This window comes from Anas acuta, chromosome 3 (assembly GCF_963932015.1).
Source record: "Anas acuta chromosome 3, bAnaAcu1.1, whole genome shotgun sequence".
NCBI classification, from domain to species: Eukaryota; Metazoa; Chordata; class Aves; order Anseriformes; family Anatidae; genus Anas; species Anas acuta.
The window spans coordinates 98,656,936-98,680,870 of NC_088981.1; the positions used below are offsets into that span (position 1 = coordinate 98,656,936).

The window sequence follows — 23,935 nt, forward strand, 5'->3', positions numbered from 1 at the left end:
TGAAAAGCGTGACAAATACTGCTGTGTCCACCTGAGAAGCAAATGGCCATAAACAAATCAATAGTGTCTACAGAAAACCCAGTTTTCAAAAAAAAAAAAAAAAAAAAAGCAAAAAATCTTTTTCAAAATAAAACTTAGAGCAGGGAAGACAAGTGTTTTATGTCAGTTAGACCAAAGTTTGGCTTAGAGATGTCTACTTGGAAACAGGATTTGCAGCTCTGAGATTTAGTCTTTAGTGCTCTGAAAGAACTGGGGTATTTTGAGTAGGGTATCAAAACATTATTGCAAACAGGAGTGCTTTAAAGCAAATACACTAGCTGGGGATATGCCTGAAGCAGACAAGATTAAAATCGACAAAAGTATTCACCTGCAGTTTTAGCTCCCTCTAGAGAGTGCTGATTTCTTCTGTGTGGTATTTAGAGGTTTGGGGCTTGCCTGAGAAAGTAAGTTTCAGTAATTTTTCTTTCAAAAACAGGATAGTGACTAAGCTTTCTTACAAGTCACGTCTGGTGTGACAATTATGCTACTGTTCTCCTTTTCTCCCCCTTTCTACCCTCCATGCGCATGTGCACACACATGGACATAGGCACACATCCTCCTGCTCCATTTCCTGAGTCCAGTGTCTAGAAAACCCCTCAGTGGTATAGAAACCAATATTTAATTTCCTCATTTGCCAATTGAGTTTTAATTTATATTCCCATATCTCTCATTGTAAGCACTTAAATCTTATGCAACTCCATGCTCATTCTATGTGTTGTTTTTTTTTCTTTTTTTCTTCTAAAAAAAAAACACACGTAAATCTGGCATATTAACTCTAAAATTACTACGTCTGTTTGGAGAGTTATTTTACTTTTCAATCCTCTCTTTCTGGTACCAGTTTTTGGAAGAGGTACTGTACAGAGAGCGTTTTTTAAATGAGAATTCAGGACAAACCTAGCATAGTTAAATTGGTGGATATACAAGTACATGCAAAGACTAAATTCCCATTAAAACCTCTTTCTTTGAAGATGTACTTCGGACTGAAGTTTGCCCGATAGAGTTGCATGTATCATCTTTTCAACACAAAGAGTGAACAGGGGAATGTTTGAACTCTGATTCACAGCCATTTATAATGGTCTAAAAAAAGCAGACTTGAAAGGCTGAGAGAAATCTAGATTAATCTTATTGATTCTGAAAGCAAATAAGGTATTGTTGCATGTCACCGTAGATCACATCAGGAGTTAGATGAAGTGCAAGGTAGGTATTGGATTTTAATAGGAATAGATGAGCTTCAATGAGACTTACAGTTTAAATAATGTGATAGAAAATGCTAACATATTTAATCAGTTACTCTGCATATTTCATTCGTTACTTGATTGTCTGTTATAATGAAAGTTCATGTTTTTTTCCAAGGTGCTATTCTAAACCTCTGTAACAATTACTAGCCAGACAGAGGTCTGCTTTTAGACTGTGTAAAGTGCTAATGTAGGGTTTTGCTCCCTCAAGATGTGTCTGTAAAGCACAGCTTGGTCTGTCAGCAAAAGTAACAGCAATTGCCAATCTGAGTGGAATAGCCATGCAGAACCTGTGAACAGCAGAATGGTGAGGGAAAGGTGGTTTTGCCAGGTAGTTCTACTGCTCTAAAATACCTGCTGTTACATGGCATAGCTTATAAGCAGAAAGCATTGACACAAATTCTGTACATTTTCATTTATAAATAATATTGATATATCATTCACAGATGTTGGAAGTTTAAAAAATGTGAAAACCTTGGAAACATTGATACACATTGGTTTCCCAACAAGCAAGAATGATTAAAGGTTACACCCTCGCTGAACTTGGTATCCTTTAGGCATTCCTAGAGAACACTGTGGGCAAGATTTATCTGTTCTGAATGAGAGACCTGTGTCTGAGTTGTCATTTATATTTATTTTTTTTAAGTCATAGTAGAAAGCTATGATGCAATTTGTTCCCTTCTAGACAGATGTAGAGAAGGGATCATGCAAATGATGTTTCAGAAATGTCTATTGCTCACCACTGGCTTTTCAGAATCTAAATGACCATCTTAGATGTGAATATCTACATTGTAAAACCTTTGTTGAGATTCTTTTCAAGCTTAAGACATCCATGTGTGGATGTCTGCTGGCATGGTCAGTGTCTGCAGCCTCTTACAATCACGGAGGTCTGCCCTCATCTCCAGCTAGAAGGACCCAGATCTCCCCTAACACCTGCTCAGTCTTACATTTGTGGATATCTTGGATATCCTAACGTGTCTTAAATGGCAGCTGTGGCCATGAGCATGTGCTATGTATGGCCTTCAGGGGAAATTTAATTGTTGCACTTTTCATTTCTACCAACTGTAAGGGAGGCTTTGACGCTAGTTGATACTTAGAGCTACACTGCATCTAAATTTAAGTATTTAAGTGCCTTAAGTTTAAACTGCCTTTAAAGATCAAAAGTTTTTATTAACAGACACCGCAGACCTTTCTCCTTGGTTCTGTGGAAATTAAAATAGTATTATAAAGATAATGTTCCGTGTTTGATTTTACTTTTAAATCAAAGGACTTAAAAGTACACAGGGCATGTTTATTCTTTAATTCATTACTCTGTTCTTTATGTAATCTACTATTTAATGAAATTTAGAGCAGTCTTTTGAAAACAAATGCTACTGCTAAACCTTAAATTAGGCGTGATTATTCTTCATTTGCATAGAGAAAAGTGCAGTGATCTGATAATATTGTTATATACATTATAAACTAATAAATATTATTCTTAAACATGATCATCTGTTTCAGAAAAGATCTGTTGTTTTTGCTCTTCTGTGAAAAGACTATAAAGCTATGAAATTGCACTACTCTTCTTATTTTAACAAATAGCTGTAAGCAGTCCTAAATCCCCATTTTTTGTTTAAGGAAATAGCTGACTGAATATCAATGGTAAATTTGCACATAAATGAATAAACCAAAAATTAAAACAGGTATTATTTACAACTTCTTATGGAGAAATCCTTGTTAATACCAAAATACCTGACTATCCAGAGGAGTTTACTTGTTAATAGTCCAGTAGTGACTTTGGAAATATAAAATTGAAGCCCTGTAGCACCTGTATTTATATGTGGTTACAGTGTGTATATTTGTGTGTTTCACAATATGAAAACCTAATTTCAAACCATAATAAAACTTTAAGGCAACTTTTATAAAGGATACAGAACTTTTTCTCACACAGTGGAAGAAACATATCTGAGTCAGAAGTGGTATTGCACATCTATACTTCGTTATTGAACAGGAAAATGCATTCATGTACATTTATACATATGTACTATGTACCTATCTGCTTATAATACTGTTTCTCGGTAAGTCATAGAATTAAAAACAGATAGAACGTGCTTCAACAACATTCCTTTGTGGAACAGTACAAATGTACTGTTTTATGTATTAATGCCTATTTCAAAGGCAATTTAGCCCACTTTTTACAGCACAGAAGAGGCTTTTTATGTCTAATCCATTTGGAGCTTGAATAGCAGACCAGTTTTCCACTTTCTGTAAACAGTGCTTCGTTATATGTGTTTTATGTATTGAATGGGATAGAGGTTATTATTTATCATTAAGAAATGTTTATATACTTAAATTTTTGTTTCTGTGCCTTGCTTCCACAGACTAAAACTGGTATTGCTTTGTTGTATGATGAAGTATCTGAAAATGCTTACGACATCCGACTGAAGCTCACAAAAGAGGTATTAACAATTCAAAAACAAGATGTCGTCTGTGTTAGTGGAAGTGATCACAGTGCAAATGTAAGTGCTTCTATATCTCTGTGCTTTCGACTGCACTTTAATGTCTTCTACAGAGATCAGATTATGGTATTGGAGTGCGAGACATTCTATTGGGTGATAGAAATACGTAATGATGAGTTGGGTTTTGTGCATACTTGCATTCCTGTGTGCATAAACTTATATTTTTTTTTTTCTACCAGTGGTATATGTCCTTTATTCTGACAAATATAACCTTAACAGTGGAGAAGGTATCTATAAATAATGAGAATACAGCATTCTTCCACCAAATATTGTTAGGCTATTAAATGGAATAAAAAGGGGGAGGGGGGGAAGCTATATTTCCTATAGAAAACATTTTAAGAGAAACTAATACGCCAAAGCTTATTTATTTATTTATTTTTTTTAATCGGAGTATCAGGTATGGGCAGTTGTCTGTTTAAGACATGTCTGTTACCTGTTCACAGATAAGGGCACAGAGGTGGCTTAGAAAATACTTGACAGACACTTAGTTCAATTTTTTAAGCAGAGATTGGGCTTAATTGGTGTCAGCATTTATATATGTATGTCTTTCTGTTTTTACTTCCAAATTCAATCATTCAAGTTCAGTCAGGTGATTTTTCAAAAACATTTTGCACTCCTAACCTACAGAGGAGTCTTCTGTATCACCATTTAATAATGTCACTAGAAAAACTAGTAGCACTTTGCATAAGACATACAGCAATGCTCTCTAGATTATGGGCATTCCCAAACACTGTATTTTATTTCCTCATATAAATAGTGTTCCTCTTAAAACTAAGTATAAGTATCCCCAAATGTTACTGAGTGAAATAAATTTCATGAACTGTAATGGTATTTGCTAGTATGAGCAACAAATGGCAATGCACCTTCTTGGAGAGGGCCAAGAGGGAATCTTCTGTCTGCTTGCTGTATTGCACATTTCAAATAAGCAAAAAATCTGGCACCGGGAGACAGGAAGTGAGTTTGTGATACCCTGCTGAAAATTAGGAGCCAAAAAGTAGATAGAGAGTGTAAGTATATACATATATGTGTGTGTATTATTATGTGAGAGAGTCTGCTTATATACCACAAGAACACATTTCATTTCTGTCAAAGTAAATATGTATATATGTATATAGTTTAATGTCACACCAAAAATTAATTTGAAACAAACAGCTTTTAGTGGTTGGAAGCATTTTGTGCTGATTTCAAAACTTGCCTGTGGAACTCAATGGAACATGACATGCTCCTAAAAAATAAAAAAAAAAGGTTGCATCAGTTGGCAGCTAGTGGGAGACCACTCAGTGAAGTGAGAGACATGTCACATGCTGGTTGCTTTGCTGAAATAAATATAAACCTAAGCCAAAAATAATCGGCATGCATATACTTTGTGCTTCAATGGGAAATGTGAAATACTGCAGCTTTTAACTGCAGACATTGTTGATAGTGTTGATAAATTTTATACTAATTACGGTTACAATAATTATAGTAATATGTGAATGGCTGCAATATGTTGTATTTTGTGCAATATATCGTATCTGTGCATATAAGTGTATATGATTGCACCAGACTTGGTGGTATTTAAATGCCTTGTGTATAAACTTCCTTTCATAGGAAAAGATTTGAAATTCTATCCTGCCTGATCTTATGCTGATTCTTGAATGAATCAGCACAGGCTGACTGGATCTGAGGAAAAGTTGTATCAAAACTATATTTCTATTAAGCAGCACTCATTGATCTCTCATAAAAAATAAAGAAGGAATGGTTAACCCAGATACTGACTTAAAAGTGTCAAAATTTGTGTTGATTATGATTCTGATACTCTTTACCTCTACATTTTATGGATACCCTAAATAGTATTTCCTGAAGGAAGACAGAATAGAAGGACAGGCTCTGGAAGTGTTATATTAAATCCATGTGGGCTTCTTCTGTCAAAGTTTAGTGAGGAAAAAATGAATTAAGTCATGGCTTCAAGGCAATATTTGCTTTTTCTATATTATACTTTAACAAAATAAAAACTTTTGGAGAATTAGTATATAAAATAAAGGCCATTTAATATGAACCCTGTGTATTTTAACAGGGTATGAATTACTAGTATATAGGAGCTCAAAAGAAGAATTTGAAATCAGGCTGAAATAGCTGGTTGTTCTCTAGGGCTATTTTTGGTAATTCTGAAGTCTTAAATTTATAGCTACACAAGCTAAATTCAGAAGAGATAAATGCTTTACTTTTCAAGTGGCTCAAGAAAATAATTTTCATCCCTCGTCTGTATGATTCAAAATATTAATAGGAAACCGTAACTTGAAAGTCAGTTCTGTGGTAGTCATGAACAATCACTTTGTCTGACTGATTTATTCTCCTTTCTATGCTTTTCTTTCTTAGTTACTCATAGTTAATCTGTATTTGCACATGGCCATTCATCAAACTAGTTCCTTTGCAACAAAAATAGAAATAACATGTTTGTTTTCTCTCTGTAGTCTTCTCAAACTCATAGAAGGAAGTCAGGAAGATTTTGCTTTTAGAGTAACTTTTCTTCTTAGGTGGGATATATGTGAATAGAGAAATTGAAAAATAGACCTCTGTGTCTACTTGTGATACTACTTTGGTCTCCAGCCAGTTCTGTAGGACAGCATTCATACGATATGTTTGCCTCCAGCCTCAGTTTAGCTTACAGGTTCAGTGAGCCTGAGGACAGGATTTGCAGATGCTTAACTCAGATCTCAGCTGGTCCCACGCAGCAATGAATGCTGAGGAGTGGCAGACACCAGCAATCACAGGTACTGCAGTGGTTTGGGCTTTCAGCAGTACAGATTATTCCCAACAATCTCATATTGATTGTACAGATAAAAGGCTGTCACAGTAAAATACCTGTCTTTTACTAGCATCATCTTGATCTTAACTTATTTCAGACTATGCCACCCTGCATTCATTCAGGTGCTATTTTTATGCACAGAGAAAGCTTCACCTGTGATGAGAAATTGTAGAGCTGTCTTTCTATCATTTGACTTGGATGTACAGTAATGAGAAAGAAGAACATAGTTTCTGGAATTCAAGATGTTTGTAGAAGCAAATGGTGTAAAAGTAACTGTTTATTTTCCTTAGTTTTCAAGTTTTTCTAAAGTAGACAAGATGGCATTTAAATGTCTGTAAAAATCCTTCTGGAAGTGGAACAATTGTGGGAAATAGTATTTTTCAGTGTTTGATTATGTATTATTACATTTATGAATCATAAAAAAGATTGTATGTAATATTTAAATGATTTATATCTTTATTATTAAACATCTGATCTTTCCACCAAAATGTATTTCAGGAGTTCAAGTTTGGAAAATCCAAACATTTGAAGCAAATCTTCGTGACTATTGTGTTTGGGGTTGTTCAGACTTGTAGGAGATAGAAGTATGTAAGGGTGCATCAGCATCGGTGTGCAAACAAAGCATGGAGATACTGATGGAACTGGTATATAAAAAAAAATTGAAATTTTAATTAACTTCTAAGTATTTTTTGACAGAAGATTTTTTTTCCCTGACATGTAGTTCAATAATACTCACAGAAAGGAATCAATTGTATGAAATCCAGGGAAAGATCCATTGTAAGTTAAAGAAGAAACAGAATTCCTTTTTTTTTTTTCTTTTCATAATATGCTTTTTCTGTATAGTGTGATCTTTCTGTAACTTTTTGTCATTTACCGTGTTAAAACTAATTTCTTACATATTCACAATGCCTCACTCCCTTCCTTAGTACTCTGTTTTTCTTCCATGTGTATTGCTACCATCCTTTTCATCTTATCAGCCCACAGTTTTAAGCCTTTCTTCTTTTCATAAACATTTTTTTCTTTTAATTTGTGTTCTATTTCTGCATCCTTTTTTTCCCTGACAATTCTACTTGCAATGTAAGAAAAAGAAAAGAAATACATCTGGCTTTTTACCGTGATTCCCTCTCACAGAGCTGAAACGCTTCAGACTTGGTCAGTGGACCTGCAGGTTTCTGAGGCAGGCTCCTGGTTTCTTGATGGGAAGAGGAGTCCTCAGATGCTTCTGTGAGACTAATAGAATTAGAATGACAAAAACCTTTGCATCCTGGGTACCCAATTGTCCAGCTTCACAAGTCCTGTCTTAGTTTGACAGAATAAAGTGAGGTAGGTGAATAAGGTACCTTTCAACTGAACTATTCGATTTGATTTGATTCTAGATGGAGAGGAAAAAAAGAAGGACTGGAAGTTTTTTTTAATTCAAAAAATAGAAACGATACCATAAAGTACTATTTCAATCCCTGATGAGATGGCTGTCTTATTTTCTTTATAACATAGATGCTAATAAGGACAGAGAAGAATGTTATTTTAGCATACCTCTAGAGAACAGGGCTAAAGTTTATTTTTTAACCCAAGTAAATTTTGCTCCTCTCTAGATAACTGCTGTTATTGCTGTATTTTCCCAGAGCCTGTTCTGCCATCACTGATATGGTATTTTAGTCTGAAATAGTTTTTAAAAGAGCTTTTAAAAACAGCTATAAAATAAAAACTTCTCTATATTTTGAAACATCAAATGGGTGATTAAATGGATGATAAAAGACTCTTCCTTTTGAAACTAAAATTAATTTGTACAGAAAAATTGCATTATTTAACCATTTGTTATTTGTTTTAATAAGTTGGAAAACTGACCTAGATACCTAAATAGTTGATTAGGATCTTTATTATGAAAGCTCACAAACTTGTGTCGTTTTGAGAACAGTTAAGACTTTGGATCACAAAATAAATATGAGTATTCATCAGCATGATGAAAAAAAAACAAACTTTAATAATAAAAAGAGTAAGTAGCTTAAATAAAAAGAAAAATAACTGTAACAAAACAGAGGAATGCAAAGTAGGCTATGGATATCCCTGAAAAATCATCTTTCAAAGCAGAGTCCAGCTGAGGATGAGAATTCATACCAGCCAGATAGAGAGGAATGGCAGCACACTGATGTTACTATGTGGTAAACTAGGCATACATACAAGTATGTATCCTTTATTAAAGTTTCAGTTCATGTGTTGTACATGGAGACAGGCAGGTTGTCAAGATCAGTAAAGTACAATCGTATATATTGTGAGAGGTTATATGGCAGTTTAAAGTCTTTAAAAGCTAGAGGCAGAATACCTGCAGTGGAAATGAGCATTTCCAGTGATGGTATGTTGGATAATGATGGATGCAAGCCCTGCTGTTCATCTTCGTCAAAACAGCAGTCATCATGTGAAATGTTGCACAAAGTGAATGCAGATGACTTTATTCAAATAAAGAACAGGTGTTCTGGCAGGAGTCAGCTATAATTCATGTTACAGAATGCCTTTTGATTTGAAGGAAATCATCATTTATTTATTTATTTATTTATTTTGGTGGGAAAAAGAGTCATAATCATATCTTGCCACAGGTTTCTGTGTATGTTATTAGTAACTCTGGAAATCCAGATCCATAGGCAATGGTCCTCTGTATTGTCAGTTGCAGTCTAGGTCCTTCATACTGCTTACCAAAGGAAATTCTTCTCCCAAATAAAGAATTTTATAACTCAGTGGAGATGTACATGAGGATTCTTGTGAACTCATACTGACATTGACTGTTTCATTCAGACATGTTTAATATGATCACTACACTGTTCAGTATAAACTGTGGTGGGGTTTGTCACAGTCATCTTTACTATATAGATCCCAGAATAATTTGGATTGAAGGGCACCTCTCAGAGCCACTTAATTCAACCTGCTGCTCAGAGCAGTACAACTGTCAAGGTAAGTTGCTGAGGGTTTTGTCCAGTCAAGTTCAGAATATTTCTGAAGATGGAGATTTCATCACTTCCCTAGGCAGCCTCTTCTCATGCGTAATCATTTTTACTGTGAAATTCTTTACAATTATGTTCAATTGGAATTTTCTTAACAGCAAGTAGAAACTTGTCTCTCATCTTTTTGCTAGGCAACTCTGAGAACAATCTGATTCTTTTTTTCTGAATAATCCTCCTATAGGTTGGCAGGCTAAAATAAAATGAGTGACTTCGTTTTACTCTCTTAAAAAAAAAAAGCAGAGAGACTTTGATCTACAGTAATAGAAACAGTTATAATAAGATAAACCAATAAAATATCTTACTATACCATACTTATTAAGGATTCTCTGCAGCTGTCCCAGATCTCAGCTAGCATGTGAAAAGATCTGCTTTGTCTCTATACTACAAAACTTGACAGCTACTGGCATGCCTCAGTCAGTTGTTATAGATGCACTCGATCTTCATGTTCCTTTGGGGAAAAGATTGCATCCTGTGCACTGCAAAATGTTGAAAGTTTAAACTCTCTTTTCCATTCATAGTAATCTTTTGCTTTCTGTCTACTTGTTCCCTAGTATAGCCTGCCTCCTTTTCATGGAATTGTGGAGTGAGGCATTACATGATGCCATGGAGGATTAATTCATGTCTTTTTTGAGATTTTTTTACTTGTATTTCCACTGTCATCATAATTCCACTGTCCAAGACATTAGACTTCCATTTTAATACTAGTATAATTATTTCTAAGACTATAAAGACACTTAAAATGACACAGACTTGGGACTAAAGTTTATACAAACACTGTTTTTGAATTTTATCATTTATTTATTTATTAGCAAAAAGCTTTTCCTACAGACTAGGCATGTTATAACCAACAGTATAGAAAATACTATTTGTAGCAAATTTCTTCGATTGACATCCCACCCTAAATATTGTTTTATGAAAAAGCTGTTACATTAGTTTTCAATGCATTGTTTGGTTGTTCATCTGATCAATTATAAGATGCTGGTGTTTATACTTCCTAAGAGGGCAGTATTGACAACTTGTGAAAATGCACAGATGTCTGGCCAAAGTGGCTAACCTAAATGTACATTTTCCTCATGCTCCACTGATTCCATCAGATTTTGTTGTTCTTGTGGTCTTTAATAAAGACTATGGACCATATGGTAACACAAATAGTAACAGCGGTGGCTTAAGAAGCAATTAAAAATCAGTACTTTCTGGATAAGTTAAGTGTTCTTTCGACAGTTAGTTTCAAAGTGTAGTGCAAAAATCTCTGTATGCCAGTCCTAGATGATGGCACTGTAATTCCTCTGACATGCTGCATGATATGCTGTAAGATACCTTTATGTACCAGTATAAAGCTGCATGGTTCTAGCTGTATCATGTAGATAGATGCCTAAACTGTTGGACAAGGGGATTAACCATAACCCATAACCTTCTCTTGTAAGGGCTGCTGAGTGCTCTCTCCTAGTCATGGTGTTTCTTCTGAATTGTGCATGGAAAGAATCTCGCCAAGAGCAGCCCCTGCTGTAGTCTAAAATCCACATTTCTAGGAAGAGAGACAGACAAAAGGTTGCCTGCAGCTTGCAACCACTGGGAAGGTGGAAATGCTCTGCCAATCAGTGTGAAGTGGGGGTTGTGTGAGCAGAAGTGTCAATCTCAGCACGTGGCAGAACGCTAAATGCATGTACCTCAAGTTGTTGAAGCTCTGGGAATGGAGAGGCAGAGAGTGTGAGCTGAGAAAATCCGTATCCATGCTCTATCCTCACCTTTGTTGAGGAGACAACTTCCTGGGGGATTTCAAATATCCCTCTCCATGCACCATCTTTCGTTCCTTTCGAATATACAGCAACTGGCAGGATGTCTGCATTTTATTGTACATTTCACTGGGTCTCACATTCTCGCAGGATCTGTTTCTTCGATCATTTCTTATCTCCTAACTTCCTTGTGGTAGCTTGAAGAGTTGCTGAAAAAAGATAAGATACGGCTCTTATTTTAAGTACTTATCTTCTTTTTCTTTCTTGTATCAGGCTTTTTCTTCCCTTGCATCCATGTTTGCAGACTTCTCTTTTAACTCTTAATATTGAACTGTTTTGTTCTTCCTTTTCCCTATGTTTCCCAAGGGCTTGGATGGCAAACTGCTGTTACTGCCACTGTTGACCAAGACTGGCTTTTCTTTTCTATTGTGGATAGAAAATATTGTGGATCCATCTATGGATGGAATATCTTCCAAATATATCCATTTATGTCAATGCATGTGGCATGCTTCAAGCACATTCTCCTTCTTAAATCCCTTTAGTACATCGTTCATTGGGGTAATAATATTTTTCCTAATGAAAGATCCTTTTCCGCAAGTGCTGGTCTTGTATGTTAACAACTTGGTAATAATGACAAAATGGGCAGGCATTACAGGGGATATAAAAGCTTGCTAAAAACCTAACTAACAAAAATAAGGGCTGTAATTGCATTCTCACACTGCCCATTAAGCTCCAGTCATGCCACTTCATATGAATGAATGGAGACATAAAAGACCTTTCTAAAGAGAAACTTTTCTGTCAAGTCATTGTGCTCTATAAGAGTCTAGAAAGCTTTTTTTTTTTTTTTTCTTAATGTCAGGAGCTATTTCATACCTAAAAGACAAGTACTTGACCATATAATTTTCCAAAGTGCATTTGAAAGTATCTATTATTTTTGAAACTTTATTAAAACTATAGGATTGTTTTCAGCTACCTTTCAGTAGATAGGCATATATGATGAGATGTTTTTGTTTGTTTGTTTTAGGGCAATATGCTTAAAATGAGGGTGGCCATTCATCTTTTTTCCCAAGGGCAAAAGATTTCAAAAAAATAATTTTAAACCTGTTGGAAATAAATCTCTTATTAAAAGTTTTGAATTTCAGGAGCTGTTAAAAGCAGCATTACATCTCCGGACACTAGCTAATCTATATAGTTTATATACTATAATCTATACAAGTATTGACATGTTGTTCTTTTATATGGTGTCTGCATTTGTTATGTTTTAAAGTTTATACCAGATCTGTTTTTCAACCTATTATTGTCTAGAATCGTTCTTGGAGTTCCTGAAAGCTTCTGCCTCAGTGGTCTTTATTTAAAGTAGTGATTACTGAGACCTTTTAAGACCCTCGTCCCCCCATGTATAGCTAGCTACATGTTCTTTTTCTGCACAGATGCACAGAACACAGAATTTCTAGGTTGGAAGAGACCTCAAGATCATCGAGTCCAACCTCTGCATCTTAGGCTGGAGCAAAAGTATTTCTGCTTCTTTGTATCGTTAACAACTTTTTCTGCAGTGCAGTTGTTTGCCTCAGTGCACAGAACATGATACTGTTCCAAAATAAAGACATAAAGCCCCTGTCCCTGAGCTGCGTATGCTGATGAGGTATAAACTCAGTGGTCACGGTCTGGCTCTCCTGCAGAGTAAATGCTACTCCATGAGAGGGGTGGTGATTGAGACAGTCAAATCAAGCACCTAAATATTGCTTCTAGCCAAAAATTTAAATTCTGTCCTTCCGCTGTTGCAGCTATTGGAGTTTAATCCGTAGAAATCTCCTTTTGTACTAGCAGTCTTGGTGGTTGTAAATATTAGTCTTTCACTGAAAGAAAGTAGGCTGCTTTTTTAAATGCAGTTCAGTTGTCTTTGAATGTACATAAACCAGTTCAGTCAGCACCTGTATTCTATGTTTTTGTTCATTGGAACAAGACAAAACTTCTACTTGGGCATGTGTGATTAGGCATTATGGATTGCCTTTATTACTGTTTTTCAAATTCTGTATAATGGAGAAGAGTTGAGACCTTTGGCAAGGTAAGAGTTAGAACAGTTGATTGAAGTGATTCAGTCTGAACCATGACATCCATGCAGGTATGCCATTAAGGACAATGAGATAAGTTTTCTGTGGTAAAAGACTAATTTGGAAGTTGTTTTCATAGATCTGAAGATAACACAGCTGAAGCTATGACTGGATAACATTGCTTAGGGATAAATGAAAAGGAACTATTTGAACAAATTGTTTTTTAAAGATATTTTTACCTGTTTGCTTAAATTTCAAGCACCACATAATGCAACATTTTTATGAAATAGATTGGTTATCAATCCATGTCCTTGAAACACATATTATTGTAGTGCTATATTAATTGTTTAAAATACAAATCTTATTACTCTATATTTAGAAAAATTGTAGTCCTAGTTGGACTTCTACAGTGAGTATTTCTGTTTCCTTCTAAAAGATTCCTTTATTGCAAGTTTTATTATAAAATGTATGTGTTATAAAATTTGGACTACACATTGACAGTAGAACATTTAAGCATTACAAAAATGAAAATGGTAGTAGCCTTTTCAGTTTTGCAATCTGTCATTCAAAGAGCAAATAATTTTCTAAACTTCATATTCTTCCACAGTAAATTAAGTCAAAATGAAACAGCCAGCTTACCCAATCAAAGATCTGCTGGCCATACAAGCAGGTAAAACCTCCTGTCAAACACTTAGTGGGTAAATCTGCCTTCTCTTCCTGTCGCTGGTACTTTACAAAAGCCTGATGCTAGAGCTGTCATACCTAAGTTGTTCATCCAATTCTTGAACTTAATATAGGTATAACAGAGCCAGTATCACTTTGAGGAACATACAATAGAATCCTCAACAACTTGCAACAATAAAAGGTCCCAGAAAAATAGTAATAGTTCATGTTGGTATCCTGATCGGTTTTAGTTATTACATTGTCTGTTCAAGTGCATCCTGAAGTTCCATGTAGGGCACTTACGCTTTCTCTTGTTGCCTAGAAGCAAAATGAAACAAAAATCCCTACTATGCACTGTGCTATAGGAGGTACATAATTGTTGAAGGAGTTGATCATTACAGTGTACACACTTAGTACTTTGGAAACCTTTAAAATGAAGGATTAAATAAATTCTAGATTGTATTAAAGTGTATAATTAGCAAAACAAAATGCTGGTTAAGAAGCATAGAAGTATTAATTTTCAGCTTTTCATCAAAATAATCATCAGACTGATGATTATTAACACTTTCTAATGATTTTTTTTCTTGCCTCTAATGAAATAAAATGACACAGCTATTGTACAGTCAAGTGTAGCTTTTTTCTTTTTCTTAACTGATAATGATGGTTGCCTTACTTTAGCCCCAAGTTACAAATAAATGCCTGAAAATAAAAAAGATGCATAACATCTGCAGACAACTAAAAAACGAAAAAAAAATGTTTGTCTGTTTGAGGCACAAACACTGTGTTTTAATCTGCTTATGTGCATGAAATTATCAGTAATATCACAAACACAACTTTATTTTCCTGACAAGTACTGCAATTCAGTTTTGGCATGAAGTTCCAGGGTAGAATTTTCTTTCATAATTGCTTGCAAAGCTAGTATGGGTTTCTGTCCAAATTTTGCTGTCATGAAATTTTTAATTTATAAAAAATGAGTTCTGAGTTCAGAACTGAGTCAGACCTAACATCTACTGAGTACAGCATCTTTTCTCCAACAGTAGCTGTTGGTGATAGCTTGGAAAGCTGGTAAGGCAAGAATATGTGGTACTTCTTTTAAAAGTTTTCCTGCCTCAAGTTATTCCTGTGCAGAATATGGTTTTGCATATTTGTCTAATTTCCCCATGAATATGTGTAGACTTTGAACATCCAGATTTCTTTTTTCCCACCAAACATTGCACAAAGAATCACTTTTGTTTGTTTGTTTGTTTTGTTTTAAACCTTGTTCCTATTAATATCATTTGATGATGTTTTAGCAAACCATTTGATACCATTTCCCACAGCATTCTCAGTACAGATACACTGTTCACTGGGTAAATTTTGTCTGGGTGGCCAGTCCGAAAGGGTCATTGTGAATGGCGTTAAATCCTGTTGGTGGCTGGTCACAACTGGTGTTCCATCAACCTTACTGGCCTTCTCTGAACCTTTTTGAGCAGTTTTAGGTATGAGGGGACCAGAATAGTCCAATGTGGACTATATCCACATAGATATGGACTATATGTGAACTAGTCCAATAGTTCAGTGTGGGGTGAACTTCAGATTTTTACATTGCTGTAATAATGTTCTTTGTTTGGTCTGTGTTCTTTTGCTAAAACTTCCAAAAAATTAAAAAAAAAAATTAATTTGTGCTTTTGACCACTACTGAACAATAAACTGATGATGTCTTACAGTCATGGAATGGTTTGGGTTGGAAGGGACCTTAAGGATCATCTAATTCCAACCCCTCTGCCATGGGCAGGGACACCTCCCACCAGACCAGGTTGCCCAAAACCCCATCCAGCCTGGCCTTGAACACTTCCAGGGATGGGGCATCCACAGCTTCTCTGGGCAACCCATTCCAGTGCCTCACCACACTTACAGTAAAGGATTTCTTCCTTATATCTGATCTAAATCTACCCTCTTTTAGTGTAAAACCACTCACCCTTGTCCTATTGCTACACTCCCTGATAAAGAGTCTCTCCCTTGCACTTTAACGCTAAGGTCTTGTTAGACCTTAGTGGTCTCTGTATTAGAAACAGCTCATTCAGAATCAATTGTAATTTGCATTACATTATGTAATAATGTACATGGGAAATGTACTTAATAATGTATATGGGGAAATTAATTTCTCTCTAGCATTTATCTACTATAGTATTGTACTGCTGTCTTGTTGCCTGATGACTGTTTAATAAGATCTGCAAATATTTTCAGTTCACTCATCCTTCCTACCTCAGTAAGCAGTGAAGATAATCTCATTGCTCATACCTTTAATTATACATATATATATATGTATATATATATATAAAGATATATATATATCTTTGTAATTTAAATATTACAGGTTACAATATAGACTGAAGTAGACCTTCACCAGTGACCTTCCTCCATTGTGAGAATTACTCAGTTAATCTATCTGTTTTCTATCTACTTTTTAACTAATTTTAGTTAGCAGTATATCTTTGAAAGGCTTTTCGCTCATGGTTCCTTTGTTTCCTTAAAAGTAGTCTTTGTCAAAAGTCTTTGAATAATTTAAGCTTATTTTATATTTTCAATAAAAAATCTGTTGTGCTTGTTGACCACGTCAGAGATTCCTGGTAGATTCGGAAGGCATTGTTCTTTAAAAAAAAAATGCTTTCTCTTTTTCAAGGTAGATTCAAGTGTTTAGCAATTCTGTTCTTTGTTACATTTTCCTCTTACTGTCTGTAGATACATACACTTCTTTTCCTACAGTTCTAATTTGTATAGTGCAGGCCTTAAGTTTAAACCTTAATTGAAACATATTATGAAAAAAAAAATGAATTTTACTTGTAGTGTTGTAGTCTTTGAATATCAAGGCTTTCTTGAGAAGTAACTCAAGTTAGCACTCCAGTGCTATTACTTCGTTTCATCCTTGAGTTCCTTTAAGATCAGGGTGAATGCTACCTGACCCTGGTGATTTGCTACTGTTATTTAGTCAATTTGCTTCTAAAGTGATTTCAAATTAAGACAGATCCATACATCCTTTGTGCTACAAAAAATGTTGGAGGAACATTTCTAGTTTCTTTCACAGTGAGACCTAATGAAAAGTGTTTATTTATCTTCCCTTCAGTACCCTTCTTTCCTCTAAGTATGCCTTGATCATAAATTGTTCCTGTGGTTTCTTTGGCAGACCTCCTGCTCCTGATAGATTTGAAGATTTATTAGTAATTGTGGTTCTTTTCGGCAGTTGTTGAAACTCTCTTTACTGTTGCAGCCCAATTCAGTTTTTAAATTTATTTGCTTATGTTCCTTTTTCTCATTTTCTTTTTAAACATGATGTCCGCCACTCTTTACATCTAATAACCTCCTGTTTAGCCAAGTTGTTTTCTTTTTCTTAGCTAAGCCTTTCTAATAAGTGGCATTCAGTGGATCTGTGCTTTCAGTGTGGTAGCCTTAAAAACTCCTCACGCTGCCTATGGAGTTTTAATTTTCTTAGCTGGCTCCCCTTTATTCTTCCTTTCAACAACCTTCCTGACTTTTGAATAGTTCATTTTTGGGGATCACAGTGGTATAAATGTTGAATAAAAAGTGCATAACAGTTACCATTACAGAGTACCTTTTCATATGTAAAGGTTTTAACTAATTCCCAGCTAATGCATTCTCAAGGCAGCCAAACATCTGCATGTAATTTCCTTTGCCTTCTTGCTTTCCAGCAGCTGGTGGACATTGACATTCTCACTGATTTCTGTTCCTTTGTGAAAATTTCAGGTTAGTTTCATTGCATGTCCCTGGAATCAAAGATCTGATGGAAACATTATTCTACCACCTCTATACATGAACATTAATTATTTTGTTTAGGTTACATTTGTTATACAATATGTGTGCAGACAGTTCTGTTTTCATACAGATCTTCTTAACCATACTGAAACATGTCAGTTGGATATGTAATCCACATTTGTGTAACAGATTAGGGTGTAATACAAATGAGTATTGATAATGTCATCAGTTAGTCTTGTCCTTCCCAGTTCTGCACAGCTGACAGCTTGAGGGGAAAAGCAGAGGTAAACAGGTAGATTACCTGTATGGTAATCCATATTCAGGAGTTCTGCTACCAGTAGTCAATCAAGAGCACAGCCAGCACAATCTGCTTTGGCAGATAGTGTTGTTAGCTGGCAGTAGAGATGCATCATCATTTAGAACATATTAAGAGAAAAATCTTTCATGTTATTTGGACCAAGGACTTTGCTCATTCTGTAACAGCTGCCAGAATTTTATATACTTTTCTATCAGAATTTAAATAACATATAATACTCACTAATATGAATTTTATTTTACATGTATCTTTTTTGCTGTATATGACTACCAATATTGTAGGGGTATGTTAGAAATACTTTAATTTAAATCTGTGCATGTACTTCATGTACATTGATAACTTTTTTTTTCCTCCCTGTTTATTTACTGTAAATGAGTTTCATAATAGAGAGGGGTGCTGTTTGGTTTGAATGAAAAGTGAAAAAAAGCTTCCAGAATTTTGAGTTACGAGGTGGGGAAGAACAAAAGCAAAGAAGGGTCCTGAGAAGGGAACAGAACCACAACAGAAGTGAGAGGGGGCAGGGAGAAGTGGTCAAATGGAAAAGAATAATTACTCTTTAACATGTTTGCCTACAAAACCTGATAATTAATTTGATAGTGTCTTGCTTTCTGCAGGTATCTAAAGGTGAATCCCTCCTAATTTACTTACAGATTTTTTTTCTTAAGCAGTGGGCATCTACACTATGAATTTAAGGGTTCAAACAACTGACTAAATGGAAACCAACCTGTAGTGAACCATGTGAATTTGTGGGCTTTCCCCACCCCCTTTTTATTATTATTATTTTAATTTCTGCCTTTAAAACAAAGTTGCAAAGTCAAGTATTAGAAAATTACAATTATATAAGCTGCTGTCTTTTGAGTCTTGGCCCTGTGTTGTTTTTTTAATATTGGAAGACATGCAGTGAAGAGTAGTCCCAACACCTCATGAATGATTCTTCTCTGGAAATAAAGTTGCCGTGTGGTCCTAGCTGTGTCATATACATCATACTTCACACTGCTGATCAGGAATTAGGTGCTTCTCATATGATATAAAACTAAAACGTGCTGAAGTGCACATTCAAAGCTGAGATTGCAGTTTGTCCACAGGACATTTCAAACAGATAAAGTTCATACGAAAATTAAATACTTAAAAAAAGGATTCAGGCATTTCAAATCAGTAAAACAATTCATTGACCCTAAATCTTTGTGTGTCTGCATTACTTCTCTGTAGAAAGAGCGTACTTGTGGCAGGCTGTGAAACTAATTTCACTGATGTGGAAAAAACTAAACACTGTTCTGGTTACTGCCATAAAAATCCCATTGGGTATTTTAGTAATCCTACAATTAGAGCTAAATTAAATCTTTGTTCATGAAATAACATGACAAATTATGCTTTAAATAGAGATAAAAGAAGAAATATCTGTGCATTGGAAAGTCTCAAGATCATACTACTATTTTAAAGTGTTTTTCATTGTTGTTTTTGTTTGTTTGGTTGGTTGTTTTTTAAATCCAGTTAAGATGCATCATGCCACAAAAGTTTAAAATCATGTCTTGTGTCTGTAGCCTGAATGTGTCTGTTTTGAACTTCAAGTCATTGAAATTTTTATTGTGTCAGTCTGTGTGATTTGGTCATCTTCTGCCAAGGAAGATGCTTTAAGCCTGTGCTTGATCATCCCTGAAAAGTGCTTTGAAAAACGAAGTGTACTTCACTCCTGGTATTTGTTGCATTTCTAGATGAATGTCTCAAAGTACTGGTGGCTCTTGCCTGCTACCACAGCAATTTATTTGGATTATTTTGAAAATGAACGTATCAGCACTGGCTGTATTATTTCAACTGTGTGGATATCTTGACAGAGAAATAATTTATAGTCTCTCTACTCCTAGTTAATAGTCTTTTGATGATATAAAATTACGCTAGTGCTTTTGGCCATAGCTTTATGCAGGGAAGTTGTTTTTTCGTGTACTGAGCATGACTTGGTTGAATGCTTTTCCCTATTTGTTTGAACTGTTTTCCAGCTTACCAGAATGACCTTGAATTGCTGTATACTCAGACTCTGTTCTGTTCATAATTACTTTCTCACAACTGTTGTGTCACTTACAAGCATCATTGTAATTAATTTAGGTTTTCTTCAGATCACTGATTTTATATATATATATATATATATATTTAAAACAAGTACTGTCATTACTTCACCAAATGTCAATAAATAGTAACTTTATCTTAATTACATTTTGATTTGAAATATTTTTGTCAACTTAAATATGTAAATAAAAATAATAAAAATAATAAAAATAATAAAAATATAATAATAGAGTAAAAATATAGCATACTATTTCATATATTTTATGTTTTTAATCAAGTTTTTATGTGTTATCAGATTCCTTCATTTTAAGGGTTGTTACAACACTGGTACTCTGTCATCAGTTTCATTTGAAAATATATTTTCCACATTATTCCCCCTTAAAATTACTTACCTTTAATTTTTTATGAAGTAGGTTACATTTATTCCATAACGGAATGGGTTATTTATTGTCAGATCTAGTATTATCTGACCTTTAAGCATTGGGATATAATGAAGATCCACAGCTGTATTTATAATTTTTCAGTATTGGTCCAGTATTATATTTCTTCTAATTTTCTGGAATTGGACACTATTACATTTTTAAAAATTCAAAATCAGTAACAAAAATCTATCTATAGAAAACAGAATGTGGTGTTTGGTCTTATATAACTATCGTTTGCAATCATAGTGAACTATATGTGATCATAGGATTGAATAAATTTGTGTAAATGATCTTGGTTATGATACTGCTCAGCTTACGACATTTTAATTTGCAATACCAACATCTTCAAATGTAGGAGATCTTTGCGTTTTTGCAAGTAGCTCTAATTTTAAAAGCTGTTTTGTAAGAAACTTTTAGGTACATAATTTCTCTGAAAGCATTCTTCAACAGGAATATTTGAAGCTCTGTAATGAGCTATGCTATGAGCTCTGAAAACACAAATGCCAAACTTATAAAAAATATATTATGCAAATAGAGTGCTTTGTAGAGCTATAAACTAATTTATAGAATCAGTATTATCATGTGAAATGTATCTACTGTATAAAAATAGGAATTAGTTATAGTTATAGTGGACACAATAGCATTACGTAGTACCTTGCTTGTCTTTTATAAAAAGGCCAAGGCTATCTATGTAGTGTACGTGTATTTCAAGCCCAATAATGCTCAAGCAATCAAGCTGTTAAAGCATTTATTCCATCATTCTTATGTGATGGGATAGATTGTGATAATTAGTTTACAGGTTGTGAGTATAAGTGGAGAGAAACACAGTAATTAAACAGGATTTATGTCATAGAAAATGACTGTTCTGACCATGAAGGCAGAAACATGTATTCTAATTCAGATTGGATCTGAACTTTCTTAGTGCGTTTGAATATTTTGATTGAAAGTTTTGAGTCAGTTCAAAATGAAGAAGTGTACCAATAAAGCAATTTAAAGTAGTGCAGATTTCAATAAAGCTGTATTATATGGTCTGAGATTGAAACATACACAACTTTTGATGTAAACCAGATACTATATGTCAACACTTAAATTGTCCATTTTTAGCACAGACTGCTGTGGTATAATGTTCATGGTAACAGAAGAAAAAAATTTTGGAAATGTGTGAAAATTATCTTTTTTTTTTTTTTTCTTTTTTTTTCCCTTCCCATATGCTTTTGTTTTACCTTCCTAAAATGAGACTGAAATCAATGATGCATTGTATTCCCTCTTTCCCTGAATTAGCATAAATCTAAGTACGGCAAGGTGGGTTTTAGAAAAAAGAAAAAGCTAAAAATACCTTGTTAATATGTGTTTATGGGCTTCAGTATTAAAATCAAAAAATCCATTTATCAGAATTAGAGAAATCATAAAATATCTGATCAGTAGGTATCCATATAATGTAATCTTGTCATTCTGTACATCAGAAATCATATACAAAAAAAAAAAAACATTTAATTTTTACATGTTCGCGAATTACAGTTCCAGTTCTTGAACAGTGGCATTATATACACTATTGTTCAGCACGTTGCAAAACAGTTCTCACCAACTCTGTGATTAGTGTCAATGAATGAATTGATATCATTGTGTTGTCAGGCACCAAGATTTGCACATTAAAGCAATGCCAAATTCAGTGTACTATTAAACATATGATAGGTTGATACGGAAAAGTATTGATAAATGTTTATCTTCTTTATGCAGTTAAACATGAAACGCAAGAAAATAACCATTTGAAGTGGACAATCATAAAAAGTCTTTTAGCATATGCTGTAAAAAAAAAAAAGATATATGGCTGAAGATATGGATTAGAAGACATTGGTATTTGTGATTGAAATATGAGAATAAATATAATGTGTATACCCGATAGCAACTAAAGAAGATAAATCAGCTATGAAAATGTGCATCCCAAAGCTGTTCATATAGTTTTCTTGCGAAAACATTTGTCAAAACAAAGAAAAAGTGTGTAAAAGTTTGTTTTTAGGAAGAGTATCACATCAGTGGTAATAAATAATAATAAGTCTGCATGCAGAATTCATACAAAAGTTCTGTTCTCTGTGTTAAGGAGAGTGCCTATATATAAGTGCCTATAAATCAGTGTTGAATGATACTTCAAAACAGAACTTGAATGTTTAGTTTCCAGAGTACCTTTGAAAATCATAATTTTTTTGAGTAGAGTGAACTCTAAAGCATCTTCTGTACTTATTCAGATATTGTGTTTTCACCTAAATGTATTTTTTCTACAATTTTTTAAAGCACAGAACTGTTACACTTCGTAGACAACCAGTTGGTGGCTTGGGCTTAAGCATAAAGGTATCAATAACTTCTTATTTCTTCTTTCAATTTTCAGTATGACTGGTTCACTTCAGCCTTAATTGAGATCTCATGATTATTATGCATCTTTTACAGGGTGGTGCTGAGCACAAAGTGCCTGTCGTCATATCAAAAATGTTTAAAGACCAAGCAGGTAAAATATATATTTATGTTATTTAAATATATAGTACTGTATTGTACATGATTTAAAAAAAATTAAATGTTCTTTAAATTCAGAATTAATTCTAGTTAATTCTTTCAGTATCACACGGTCTTAAGCCTTTCTGTAAATGTCCAAGTGATCCACGTGCCTTTGTATTGAATTTAAAATCTATAATCTTTTAAAGTCTTTAGGGCCTTCACTTGAAGTTTTACTGTTAAGTAATAGTTTCACAAAAAAAATTGTACTGCAGTAAGACAGTTATGTTTTAAACAAAGCCCTGAACATTAATTGTGAAAACAAAACTATGACATAAGATACCTATTGATGCACTTAAGTTTAATAACGAAAAGAATAAAAAAAATATATAAACAGATATATAAACCAAACATATCTTTTCCTTGCACAGTAATTCATCATACAGCATGACTGACTTTGCCTAGTTGCAGAGAGTGATTCGTAATGTTTGTTACAATAACATTAGATCTAAATCAGTGTAGCCCAACACAGTTAAGTATTACATTGGCATTTATCTAGCAAAAATAACCTTTTGGGGACAATGATAGACTGATCTTGGAAAACTGCTCTGAAAAATAAAGGGGACAATCAGTAAAGTAGAACCATTGCATGGGAGTGGTCAGTGCCTTGCAAGATGGCCTAAGGGTCATTTAGTAGTAGTTTCATTTCGGGTGGACGTGGACAGGGGGACTAGTTTGTTTTTTGCTGAGGCAATCTTTACATAGCTGTAGAAGTATTGTGTTCCTATGATAAATCTTCTATGCATTTCCTCTTCCCTAGAATAAATCTACCTGTTTCATGTACCCTTTTATGCAAGAAAAGGCAGAGCGCTATGTTATGATGCTTGGTGCATGCCCTGCTC

The 23,935-nt window shown here is 34.3% G+C and overlaps 1 protein-coding gene across 4 annotated transcripts in view; it reads left to right on the forward strand.

Annotated features, from left to right (window-relative positions):
* Positions 1 to 23,935, forward strand: part of SNTG2 (syntrophin gamma 2) — a 285,480-nt gene that overhangs the window by 119,236 nt on the left and 142,309 nt on the right. For 2 of the 4 annotated variants that reach the window (XM_068678485.1, XM_068678486.1), the window contains exons 2-4: positions 3,635 to 3,772; positions 22,839 to 22,895; positions 22,992 to 23,049. In XM_068678485.1, the coding sequence (XP_068534586.1) occupies positions 3,635 to 3,772; positions 22,839 to 22,895; positions 22,992 to 23,049 (253 nt within the window). The remainder of the gene's footprint in view (positions 1 to 3,634; positions 3,773 to 22,838; positions 22,896 to 22,991; positions 23,050 to 23,935) is intronic. The other 2 variants (XM_068678488.1, XM_068678487.1) reach the window with 2 other exon arrangements.